The sequence below is a fragment of the Populus euphratica genome, unplaced genomic scaffold (genome assembly GCF_000495115.2).
Source record: "Populus euphratica unplaced genomic scaffold, PopEup_1.0 scaffold179.1, whole genome shotgun sequence".
In the NCBI taxonomy this organism is placed as follows: Eukaryota; Viridiplantae; Streptophyta; class Magnoliopsida; order Malpighiales; family Salicaceae; genus Populus; species Populus euphratica.
Genome location: NW_011500059.1, coordinates 315,759 through 329,351, shown reverse-complemented (window position 1 = coordinate 329,351; position 13,593 = coordinate 315,759). Strand labels below are relative to the sequence as shown.

At 32.5% G+C, this 13,593-nt stretch overlaps 2 protein-coding genes across 2 annotated transcripts; both read left to right on the top strand.

Moving 5' to 3' along the window:
• The first annotated feature begins 3,250 nt into the window (after positions 1-3,250).
• Positions 3,251-6,383, top strand: LOC105108007 (strictosidine synthase 1). Its single transcript, XM_011002136.1, has 3 exons — positions 3,251-3,744; positions 4,658-4,921; positions 5,581-6,383. Exons 1-3 carry the CDS (start codon positions 3,449-3,451, stop codon positions 6,146-6,148), a joined length of 1,128 nt encoding a protein of 375 aa, XP_011000438.1. The 5' UTR covers positions 3,251-3,448; the 3' UTR covers positions 6,149-6,383.
• Positions 6,384-8,801: 2,418 nt separating this feature from the next.
• Positions 8,802-13,592, top strand: LOC105108024 (strictosidine synthase 3-like; the record flags this gene model as incomplete). Its single annotated transcript, XM_011002162.1, has 3 exons — positions 8,802-9,253; positions 12,193-12,459; positions 13,088-13,592. Coding segments are annotated over exons 1-3 (1,056 nt in total), but the record flags the coding sequence as incomplete, so codon positions are not given.
• Between the last annotated feature and the right edge of the window lies 1 nt (position 13,593).

Genomic DNA, 13,593 nt, shown 5'->3' with positions numbered 1-13,593 from the left:
ATACCAATTGTTGGGAATTCCGACCGGTGATGTACTGATATTTGCTCATAGGAGGCCAAGCACACTGACACAATATTTAACGTGGTTCGGCAAAACCGCCTACATCCACGGGAGAAGCCATTGCATTATGTAGGGAGAGTACAAGATTTACAACAATAGAGGAGGAGGAATCATCCCCTCTTTCACAACTCTCAACCTCACTCTATATCTCTCTTTCTAGTGCTGCAATGGCAGCCCACTCTCTCCTACATTTCTCACATCTTTGGCTCTTTTCTTTCTCTCATTTTGCTCTCTAACATATGTCTCTATTTATAGGCATTCATGGAGGCTCTTCTTGGTTTATTGTCAACATTGGTGGCTACCAACTCTAGCTCATTCAACAATGGTGGCCACCAACTCTATCTCATTCAACAATGGTGGGTACTAATAGTCAATGGTAAATGGTTGGTGCCTTACATGAAATGACAACCAACCTAACATTTTAATGTAGCAAAAATGAAAGAGAGGTGTTTTCTAACATGTTAGCTACAATCACAACGTAAGAAATCAGGGTTTAATTCTCATAACCAGCTACAAATTTCGTGTCAAATATATTCACTTAATCAACCTTCCTCCAGGACCAACAACACGACCTTTTCATTTTTAAGGCAAGATTCAGCTTTCAAACTTTGATTTTCTCTCCACAAATCAAGTAAAGAGATATCAATGGCCAACAATTAAGTTGATTTCTGAGAGTCAACCCTCATGAAATCAGCATGAGCTTATTGGGTTGATTCTTATAGGTATTGATAATTAGGTTGATTAAGAGATATTGATGGCAAATAATAATTTCGTTTTTATTTTTGATTTTTAATTTTGAATGATTAAGATTTTTTGTTGTGGGTTTTTGATATTTTTCTTTTATGGAATAATTCTGATCTCATAATTCGGATTATGAGTTTTGAAGACTAACTTGATTTAACTTTGATATTTTTTAGGTTTTTTTTTAAATTTTATTATTTGATATTAGGTTATTGAACATTGAGCTTCATAATTTTTTTTTATTTTTTTTTTAAGGTTATCTCAATCTTATATACTAGTTCATGGACTAATCATGTTAATCTAGATTGATTTAGGTTTTGTTTTATTTTTTAAAAAATATTTTTTTTAATTTATTCTTTCATCATTTAGTTTATTTGATAATATGCAGTAATGTCGGAATGAAATGAAAAACAGAGGGAGCGAGAGCGGGGGATTGGACTGAATTTTTCAAAGAAGATTTATAGATGTAAACGACTCAAGAACCAAAGGAAGAAGAAATGAAGAATAGTGGAAGAAGGGGACGTCGGGGTTTCTAAACAAAGCAGCATCGTTCTGTTAATGAAAGACAATTATAGATGTTGGGTCTCACCCGAGTTATACAGGTCATCTGAATCAATTTCAACTTTGATTTTAACAATGTAAAACCTGGTAAAAATCTCGAGCCGACCCAGTTTCAAATCAACTTCACAGGTGGGGCGGGTTTTAAAAAGGGTTGATTCATTTACCATCGATACATTTTTATTTCAGAATTGTATTAAATTTCTCGATAATCTGGAGAAGTTAAATTGTAGGTGCAGCTTGATTAGGGTAAGGGTGATTTGGGTTCGGCTCAGCAGAAAAATATAGAAAAGAAGATGTAAACCTGAAGCAAAAAATGCTTGGGCTGGCATGGTTTGCCCCAAGCTCCAACCATAACCTAGTGATTGGCCTTCTACGACTAGACATTTTTCTCAGCTTGAAAACCCTAAAACTGGACCCAGCCAGTCTTTTTGCTTAGAGCTTCCAGCCCAATTTCGAGACTGTTTCTATATCTGTTATTGTTATGTCTTTATGGTTGAAACCATCTTAGGACTCTGTTAAAGTTTGACCTCATTAAGTCACAATAAACTCTAATATGGTTGAAAATGGCTTCGTTTCGTATATAGTGAAACGGTTCGTTTTGAGAAATTAAGAGAAGAATAGATTGCTAGAGATACCAAAACAACGACGTTGTTTTATACATGCTTTTGCAGAGTTCTTGGCTTGAAGAAGAAAGGAAGAAACGATTGTATCTCATGCAACTTTAGGGCTCAGTCTTGGTCCTAGTTAAGTCTTTTAGTGTCGCAGAAACGAAAGAGAGGTGTTTTCTAACATGTTAACTACAATCACGACGTAAGAAATCAGGGTTTAATTCTCATAACCAGCTACAGATTTCGTGCCAAATATATTCACTCAATCAACCTTCCTACAGGACCAACAACACGACCTTTTCATTTTCAAGGCAAGATTCAGCTTTCAAACTTTGATTTTCTCTCCACAAATCAAGTAAAGAGATATCAATGGCCAACAATTAAGTTGATTTCTAGGAATCAACCCTCGTCAAATCAGCATGAGATTATTGGGTTGATTTTTATAAATATTGATAATTAAGTTGATTAAGAGATATTGATGATCAATAATGATTTGATTTTTATTGTTTTAATTTTTAATTTTAAATGATTAAAATTTTTTGTTTTGGGCTTTTGATATTTTTTTATGAAATAATTTTAATCTCATAATTATAGTTATGAGTTTTGAAGACTAATTTGATTTAACTATAATTTTTTTTGGGTGTTTTTTTTTAATTTTATTATTTGACATTAGGTTATTAGACCTTGAGTTTCATGATTTTTTTTTTGTTTTTATTTTTAGGATTATCACGATCTTATATGCTAGGTCATAGACTAGTCAAGTTAATCTAAATTGACTCAGGTTTTGTTTTATTTTTTAAAAAATATATATTTTTTAATTTATTCTTTCATCATTTAGTTTATTTGATAATTAATCTTAATTGTTTTATTTAATTTTTTCTATGTAAGAGAATATCTCAATTTTATAATCAAATCGTGAATTTAACATGTTAATTTGAGTTATATTTTTTATTTTTTAATAATTTTTTTCGTAATGTTTACTTTGCTAGTAATTGAGTTTTAAATTTTATTTTTTATTTTTTTAAGGTTGTTTTATTCTTAATTAATTTTTACTTTGTTATAAAAAAAATATTGAGACCTTTTAATAATATATAATAATATATAAAGTATATCATTTCATAATTTTTTAGCATAATAGCTTTTTTTTTTAGCTTTTTTTATCATTGTTTTTTGTAAATTATGTTATTAAATTAATCAACATTGTAACACGGATTCTTTTTTCTTTTTTCTTTTTTTTCTTTTTTTCTCCTCTGAAAATGCGATCATTGTATGAGTTTTGTTTTTTAAATTTGATTCGGCCATGATAAGCGCAGAACACCTCATATGGCTTACCACTGCACGAGAGATTAGAAAGCCTCTCTCTTTCTTATCGCAATAACCATCTCAAATTCCAATGGTACTGTGTTAACAAAAAGGGTAACCTAACAAAAAGCCTTCTTTTTTTTTTTGACAAGGAACCTAAGAAAATCCAAAAAGCCATGAACAAGAATCTATTGCTAGTTGTAACAACAACAACGTTAGTGGCCATCGTCTCAATTCTCCTAACGAGTCCAACTAAACTCCTTGGACCGCCTACCATCCCAACATCTCATGACTATCTCCACTCTGCAAAGATCCTTCATGTCAGTGGAGCTGTAGGGCCAGAGAGCTTGGTTTTTGATCCCAATGGGGAAGGACCCTATACTGGTGTTGCTGACGGTAGAGTTCTCAAGTGGATTGCTGGAGATGATGGCAGTGGAAGCTGGACTGATTTTGCCACCACCAGTTCTAATCGGTAACAGCCCATGAAGCAAAGTTTGTGTCTTTTATTGTTTATTGGACTATTTTTTCTTGGGTTATCAAACTAGTCTTTGTTTTGATTGTTTGGTGTTAAATTGTGCTCCTTAATCATTGTTGGCCAGCAAAGGTCTTCCTCGCTGAACAGCGGAGGAATGGAAAAGAGAGTATTTTTAGTGAAAAAATTTGACTCTGCATGATTGCTTTTGCAAAATTATATTTTCATGAAGGGTTGAAGTCGTTTTCGATCAAATTTGGAAATTTTCTTGTTCTAGAGTTGTTGCGTAGATTGTGCTAATACGGATTGCAGTAAGCACCTTTCTCTTGTTATTACATCGCATCTTGTCAAATACTGTTAATTGGATATCTGAGCATCCGTTGCTGATGACTCTGATTGTATTTCTTTTCATGTAGCTTTTATCAAAAAATAAAAGATTCAGCTTTTCACAAGTAGAGAGCGAATTTGAACGCATAAGCAAAAAGAAATCACGTGAATGTAGTTTTTGAATGGAACGAAATTGTTCCGTGGGTAGGATTGCTAAGGGGCTGTATTTGATTCTAGAAAACAGTAGTTGATGCCGATAATTGTTGGTTTAGATTACAGTTTGTTCAACCATCTAAGTGCATGGAGCTCGTTACTTCCCTCTGCCTTTCCCTTGTCAAGGAAGTGAATTGGTGGTAGCTTTGTCTAGTTAACAGGCTGCTTGAAATGTAGTTGCTGGATTTGTTGACTACTTTAAATGGTTTGATACAGTGGTGGTGTTCAATTGTGTGGAAAGTGTAAACTCCCTGTTTCATAGACCGAGAGGACTCACCATCATGAATACACACTGGATTTTTTATATATTTTTCCTATCATACATTATAAAGTTTCACATTCTTTTGACTCACTGCAACTCTCAATTTGCAAGGAACAAGTGTGTTCGCCCATTTGCTCCTGAAATGGAACATGTCTGTGGAAGGCCATTAGGACTAAGATTTGATAAGAAAACTGGAAATCTCTACATCGCTGATGCATACTTGGGTCTTCAAGTTGTTGGTCCAACTGGAGGTTTAGCCACACCAGTTGTCACTGAATTAGAAGGCCAACCAATGCGCTTCACCAATGATTTGGACATTGATGAGCAGGAAGATGTGATTTACTTCACAGATACGAGCATGGTCTTCCAAAGAAGGTAATTTAAGCATAGAAGAACATGTATTTGCTTTTATTCTCAAGGCATGAATGTTTTGATATTTAATAGTTTTCTCCTGTGTGCAGGGTGGGGGTGAATTTATCAGGATATTTGGCTTAAACCTTGAATTCTATTTGTAGACTTGAGAAACCTGTGCCATTAAGAACCAATTAAAAGAAAATTCAGTGAGACTTATACATGTTGAAATGCAAATATTTTAAAATTGAAGCTTTAAATGGCTTATGAGTTTGAGCATTTTAGATGTCAAACTTATTGCATGGCTATGGAAGTTTAAGACTATTGTAGAGAACCTAAGCGGATTTTCATAGTTAACAGTGTCTAAGTTTCCTTTAAAGATATCTTAAAGGAGGAGACACCACTTGCTATTTAAAAAGGTTAGAAGAATGCCAGATTGAAGGGTAACAGGAGACCAGGCCATTCATTTCCTTTATGCCATTATGTGCAGAGAGGTGTGGTTGCATTTAGATTAACCTTTTGATTTTAATTACCCCTACTTGTTGCATTTAGAAGTTTTTTGGTGGGATAGAAGCATAACAAATTTTATTCTTCTATTTGTATCTTGAGTTTTTTTCCCTCCAAAAACATACGCTGTCTGTTCATTCATTCTTTTTATTTGTTTATATATTTTTTATTGGCAGACAATTTATGTTATCACTCTTGACCAAAGACAAGACGGGTAGGTTACTGAAATATGATAGATCAAGCAAAGAAGTAACAGTCTTAGCACGAGGCCTCGCTTTTGCCAATGGTGTTGCATTGAGCAAGGACTCTACCTTTCTGCTAGTAGCTGAAACCACAAGTTGTCGGATTTTAAGGTTTTGGCTTCATGGCCCCAATGCTGGAAAGTCTGATGTTTTCTCTGAGCTTCCGGGATTCCCAGACAATATCAGAAGAAATTCAAAAGGGGAGTTCTGGGTGGCTTTGCATTCTAAAAAGGGACTTTTTGCGAAGGTGGTGCTTTCAAATTCATGGATTGGGAGAACATTGTTAAAATTTCCACTCAGCTTCAAGCAACTGCACTCACTGTTAGTAGGAGGAAAGGCACATGCAACTGCCATAAAACTGAGCGAGGAAGGGAAAATTCTGGATGTCTTAGAAGACTGCGATGGAAAAACATTAAGGTTTATTAGTGAAGTAGAGGAGAAGGATGGTAAGCTCTGGATTGGTTCAGTACTAATGCCTTTTCTTGGCACTTACAACTTGTAATCGAAATGTTTCGCAGAAAGCTCCTTTTCATTTCCTTGTGGTTAGAAAACAACTAGAGTAATAAAGAAAGAAAAGGGTGAACAAGCAGGCTGTCTGTCATTTTTCTTGTGTAGCCCCCAACTTCAATGCTGCTGCTATGAAGGAGATTGAGGAGATGGGGATTTTCTGATTCTCCGAATGATATTTTTCTAATTATATTTTAAGAAAATAAAAAATTCCGAGTTTTCTGGAATAATTTGAGTATCTTTTTGGTTCATTGTAATTTATTTTTTTTCCAACCAAGTAACAAATTACTCGTATATTTATGATTTTTTTTATTTAGAATAATTTGAATTTTCCAAAATTCTCGAACCCTTACCAATTTTCTCCAAAATAATTTCGGAGAATTACCTGAATTTAACCAAATTAGCTCAAAATAATTTTAGAGAATTACCTGAATTTAACCAAATTAGCTCAGAAAATTTAAGTAATTCATTTTTTTTTACTAGTGCTCACCCTTCAATTCAGGTTGCTGCGATTCCTATATACCAGCTTTAACAGGATGTGTCAGTTTATTTGTGTTTAAAAGATTTTATTGTAAAAATTTAAATTTTTATTTGTTTGTTTTAAAATAATTTTTGGTAATTTTTAATTATTTTAATGTACTAATATCAAAAATTAATTTTAAAAAATAAAAAATATATTATTTTAATATATTTTAAAATAAAAAACACAAAATATCTGTCTGATTCAATTCTAAAATCTACTCTAATATATGGTTTAATTCTAAAATCTAATGCATTAATGGCCGTCCACGTTTTCTAATGTTGAGGAGAAATTAACCATCATAAGGGTATGCTGCTTTTACATTTTAAAAGTTTTTTAAAAAAATTGATTTTTTTTTATTTTTACTTCAAATTAGTTTTTTTAAATCAAGTTAGTTATCATGAAAATAATAAATAAAATGATTCAAAACTATGAAATGACAGAAGATTAGTGAAATAAAATCATGTCAAAAATATATTTTTTATAATCTCATAATTTTTAATTTTTTTTGAAAATATATTAAAAATATGGCCAAAAAACAAGTTGCGGTGTGAATATTAGAGAAATGTTGTGTTGGCATAACTGAACTCATGCCTTACGATTGGGCCCAAATATGGAGCATGAATTTATTGAATGGGGTACGTCAGCCATTTATTTAACTTAAAGGCCGATAGAGGGTTCTATCTCTTTGCAAGAAAGTATTTGTTATTATGCTCATTTGTTATTATGCTCATTGTAGATTTACATTATTGTTAATTTTAGAATTTATAAGATTAATCATGATGTATGTAAGCTGACCCGAATATCCATATTAATCTAAATAAAAAATATTTGTTATTGATATCATTTAGAGTCATCATTATACAATATTAGATTTTTTATTCTTGACAGATAATATGTCATATAATATTAGGTTTTTTATTCTTGACGGATAATATGTCTTTCCAAACTAATATTCTTGCAAAATATAAGCCTAAGATTAGGGCACGATGAAAGGAATTACAATCTCATAATATCTGCAACTAACATCAATTAATATACAACCAGAAAGTGATTAAAATAAAACTAAAAGCTAGAGCATATCCCAGACTTGAGCATGTTTATTTTCTCATTTTAAAAATAATAATTTTTATTTTAAATTAATATCTTTTTAGCATTCTCAAACAACATAAAACTATAACCTTGTTATACACTGCTTGTCAATCATCATAAATTATTGTGATTTCAATGGCATATGGAAAAACTTTCATCTGTCGAAGAAGAAAAAATCCAATTTAACAACATCTGATCCATTTGAAACCAGGTTTGAGATTCTAGATTAGTTTCTACTTGATTGGTTTCAGCACTAAAAACATATGGAGAAGAAGCTGGCTTAGTGACTTTGACGTGAAAGTCAAGATTGTAGCCGTTCGAAATTGATGTGAATTGAATACTCTAATTGAGATAAGTGGATGAAGTTGGTTTGATAGAGAAAGATTGACGAGAGGTGGGCATGATGATGGACAGCAAGGTAGAATGAGAAAGACTAGAAGGTTGAGAAGCGTCCAAATAAAAAAAGATGGGACTGCCACGTGTATTTGCTCTTAGACACTGTTTGTACCATGTTTTTCTTAAAAAAATTGTTAAAAATTAAATTTTTTATATACTTTAAATTTGTTGATTTTAAAATAATTTTTAAAAAATAAAAAATATTATTTTTATGTATTTTAATATAAAAACATTTTAAAAATTAACTGGAACACACTCCTAAAAAAAAAAACGACTTTACCAAACAGGCTATTGTACAAAAAGCTGCTCTATTCATTGAATGTGTTGCGTAGAAATACAAATTACAAAGTAAGTTTTTGAACTGTTAGATAAGATAATACTAATTTATCATAATCTGAAACTACCTAACCTAATCCCTTTGAATTTGAACAATGCAATCTGTATATCTAAGTATCTCTAACATCAGTTACTATTTAGATCGAAGAAATGTGGCTTGCGAGTGCTCCCAATTGCCCTCGTGGCGTATACTTAGACCGATAGACGTGAACCTTTCGTCAACATAAAAATGTAAACCTAACACATGGATTTTGAGATTAAGCTTCATAATTAAATGGGGATATTCAAGGTATCCCACGTTAATTATTTTAAAATATGAATAACGAATAAAAGTTTAATGTAGTCATTTCACATACGGACGAAGCCTTGTCGAATTGGTGTTTCCAACACAAAAACTTGTCTCATCGTGTAAATTTGGTTCTTGGCCTCTTGATTATCTAAATCTCCTTCCCAGATCCTCTTCGCCGTAGCCATGGCTGCAAAGCTATTCTTAACAGCAACAATTGTAGTTCTAATATCAGCCTTGATTGCAATTAATCATGAGTTTCTGTATCAACCATCTGTTATAGATCAAAAAGGCCACGACCAACTTTGGGAATGGGAAACTCTTTCACTCGATGGTGCAACCGGACCTGAAAGTTTTGCTTTCGACCCACTTGGCCAGGGACCCTATGCCGGAATATCCGACGGTCGAATCATCAAATGGGAAGAACACGAAAGGCGTTGGATCAATTTTGCAATTACTTCCCAGAAGAGGTACTTAATTTATATACAATGCACCTTCTTAATTTATATACAATGCACACCCAGAAGAGGTACTTAATTTATATACAGTGCACCTTCTTAATTTATATACAATGCACCTGCACCTTTTTACAGTCTATATACAAGGCACCCGCACTTCTCAAAAGAAGGAAATGTATATGAAAAAGGAAATTAGTGAAGGAGATGATATATACCATTGCATGCCTGGCTTGGATCGATACGAGCTATATATGTTTAATTTTAGACAATTATCTTTAGTTCTGTGGTTATTAATCGATAGTGAGAGTTGACCACAATCTTATAATTACAAGCCTTGTTTGAAAATGTTGATTTAGTGTTTTTTACATTGGAATTATCGAATTGGGCCGAGCAACCTATTTCTTGGTTTCCCAATAGTCAATAGAACTGGGATGATTCTTCTTCCAACATTATATATATAGTAGCTAAGAAATAACCTCTCTCTCTTTTTTTTAGAAGCTACTGCAATCTTAACATGTAGAGTTTAGCACTTTGCACGCAAGAGACATGTATCTAGAGAGAAGAAAACGTGGAATTAGATCCATTGTCAATTGGTTTAGGAAGGGAGAGGAGTTGTTTTTTAAAATGTTTTTTATTTATAAATATATAAAAATGATATTTTTTAAAATATTTTTTATTTATAATAGTTTTAAATGTGATACCAAACTAAATCAGAATATATTTACACTACTTTGTATGTTACATCAATCTTTCGTTGCAAATTAAATAGCTAAGAAGAGGAAAACCAACAAAAAAAAAAGAAGAAAACTACCGTTAAAAAGATGAAAAAGATGGCAGCACCATGGTTTGGGAGAAAAAAATTTTAGTAGGATCACATCAATGATAGAATATTAAGAGTACAATAGCTTACAAAAGTATCTAATATTTATTGTTGATTAGAGTCCAATATCGAGTTATTTAGTTCTAGTAAAAGCACGAAAAATATATAAAAAAGATTACATATTAATTACTATTTTTAGATTATTGTTTCTTAGTGATTAATCAAGATTTTTATTTAATAAAAATTAATCATTTATTGAATGATTTCAATGTTATTCATACAAGAATAAATTAGTTTCATTTCCCTTCATATAAATGATTTGACATATATACATTGAATAAGAAAATAAACAAATCCATTTAGCATACTTAAAAAATTATTAAGTAGTCTTTCAAACTCTTATTCTATAATATATTTGAAGGGGTTAATATACAATTTTGTAAATTATAAATAAAAAAAATAAAAATGGAGCAAGAATGCTATGGGGTGGCCTATAAAAATGCAACCCTTGTGAGTTCTAACCATTAATTTTTTCAATGAATTAAATTCTAGTGATAGGAACGTCAGCTTCACTTACATAATTAAGGGAGAACACATGTATGGTTTGTAAACGCCTATGGTGCGTTCTTGTTTGCTCAAAATCAATGAAGAAAATTAGGAAATACCATGTTCTTTTCAAAACACAAAAGAAATGTCCAGATCCAAATACGTGTTTAATTTCATCTAATCTAATTATGAAATTCAAAATTAATATTGATAAAGTTTGGAATATTCCCATTGCTCGTGTTCTTTGAGGACACAGAAAAAATTAAAGTCCATTAACTACATTTCAAGTGAAAATATAATACTTCTATATAAATTAAGAAATAGCGATAGTAGTTTGATTGTCTGCTAGCGAAGCTAGTAAAATACATAAATATTCCATATTTCTTAAGTAATTAGCAACGATATTCGAGTATAAGACCTAGAGTGAAAATTTAATTTGGTCCAAATATATTGAGATTCTTCTTAATTTCCCAACCAATCATCAATGAGAGGGAGAAATTGTTATTATATTAAACCCTATATATACCAATAAATAATAAAGCAAGAAAGCACCCTTTTACCTCTTGCGCGCAACAAGAACAGCTCCTAAACATTGTTATGTTTTCTTTTTCCATAACTATGGCCACGAAATTCTTGTTCATGGCCATACCTCTTCTTCTCTCCACCTTGGTCATTGTTATGTTTTCCTCTGAAACATCCAATTTGGAACCTCTCTCCGACGCCAAAGTTAGTCAACTTAATGAGATTCCGATTGTGGGTGCGATCGGGCCTGAAAGTTTTGCATTTGATTCACTTGGAGAGGGTCCCTATACCACTTTGTCGGATGGCAGGATAATCAAATGGCAAGGAGATAAAAAAAGATGGATAGATTTTGCTGTAACTTCTCCAAACAGGTATGTATCTAAACAACAACCTTAAAACAGAACCATTTTAACGTTGGTATAAGATTAAAAAGTTGGTGGCTAAGTAGACAAGAGGCGGAGCCATGAGACTAGGTTTGGTGGGGCAAATTAGAAAAGGATCTTTTAAGAAGGGTTATTAAAATTTATAATTATTCAAGGGAAAGACGGGGGGATTTTTAAATAATTTGCAGGCCAGCCACTCCTTGCCTCCGCTCCTGTACCATTTTAAAAAAAATTGCCAATGAAGCATTGATTTAGTTGCTAATCATTGAAAACTAAATTAAGTCGTAGGATAGTTGAAGTAATTAACAAGTATCGAGTCTAATATTATTGAAATACAAAATACTTAATTCACAAAAAAAAATTATTGTATGCCATTTATACTAAATAAACAATAAAAAGTTGTTGTTTCTTAGAATTAAACAACAATTTATCCATGTATAAAGAAATGAACAACAATTGAAAGTCGTCGTCTCAAATTGTTGAAGGAGAATGATAATGATCAATGAAATCCAATTCCAAATGGAATTGCACTTGTTACAATTCCTATATCGAATCAAACAATTTCTTCTTCTTCTTTTGGTGGGATTTTTATGTAGAATTGAATAGTTTAATTCCTTAATTTTAACAAGGGTTTTTGTATTGACTAGTTCTAACAAGTTGAGAGTCACGATTTCAAACAGGGACGGCTGTGGAGGGCCACATGATCACCATCGGATGGAGCACGTTTGCGGGCGTCCATTAGGATCATGCTTCGACGAAACACGCGGTGATCTATATATTGCTGATGCTTACATGGGATTACTTAGAGTGGGGCCTCAGGGTGGCTTGGCCACTAAGATCGCGACACATGCACAAGGAATTCCCTTCAGATTCACTAACAGTTTGGACATAGACCAGTCAGGTGGTGCCATTTATTTTACTGATAGTAGCACGCAATACCAAAGAAGGTACGTGAAAGGCTCTCTTCTTCTTTCCTTTTTAATTAATTAATTTATTAAATGATCATATTAGGAGAACTTTCTGTTTATACTCATAAAGTCCTCATCGATACAAATATTCTCTATTGGGACTATAAACTCTTTTGGTCCTCAATTAAACCCCTAATCTAATTATAGAATAAGTCCTCAATTAGATCCCTAATTTATTTACTTTCAAAAATGGAAATACGTAATTTAGAATATAACTTTCGCGTTTAATACTACTTTTTTAAATAATGATTTGTAGACGAGAAAACCCAATTAAAAAAATTGTGATTCTATGAGACTTAATTGACAAAAAAAATAGATTTGTGATCTGATAAAAAATTAGTTGACGAGTTGGGGACAAATTCGAAGCTATCCCAATTTTATAGTTTATACCGCGAGGATGTGAACTTTCTTTCGAATGATAATCACTTTAAATAATTGTTCACAAATTTTTTATAAACGTTAAAGAAAAATATGTATACATTTACGAAGTATTGAATACATAATATAGGGTTTCTCAAGAAAAATACAATGACCAGCCTTAACATACATGCACATATGTTTTTATGTATCTTAATTTATCATATGAATGATAAAAGCAATAATGTAGGGATTATCTCTCTGTTGTATTGAGCGGGGATAAATCAGGAAGACTGATGAAATATGATGCAGCAAGCAAACAAGTGACAGTACTTCTCAAGAACCTCACGTTTCCAAACGGAGTAGCATTAAGCAAGGATGGCAGTTTCGTTTTATTAGCAGAGACCACCAGCTGTAGGATCTTAAGGTATTGGATAAAAACATCAAAAGCTGGGGCTCTTGAAGTCTTTGCTCAGCTACAAGGTTTCCCAGATAACATAAAAAGGAGCCCTAGAGGAGGATACTGGGTTGGTATAAATTCGAAAAGAGAGAAGCTTTCTGAGTTGCTATTTTCATATCCATGGATCGGGAAAGTTTTGCTTAAACTTCCATTGGACATAACGAAATTTCAAACAGCTTTGGCCAAGTACAGGGGCGGCGGCTTGGCAGTGAGGTTGAGTGAGAATGGTGACATAGTGGAAGTGTTTGAAGACAGAGATGGAAATAGATTGAAATCAATAAGTGAAGTGACGGAGA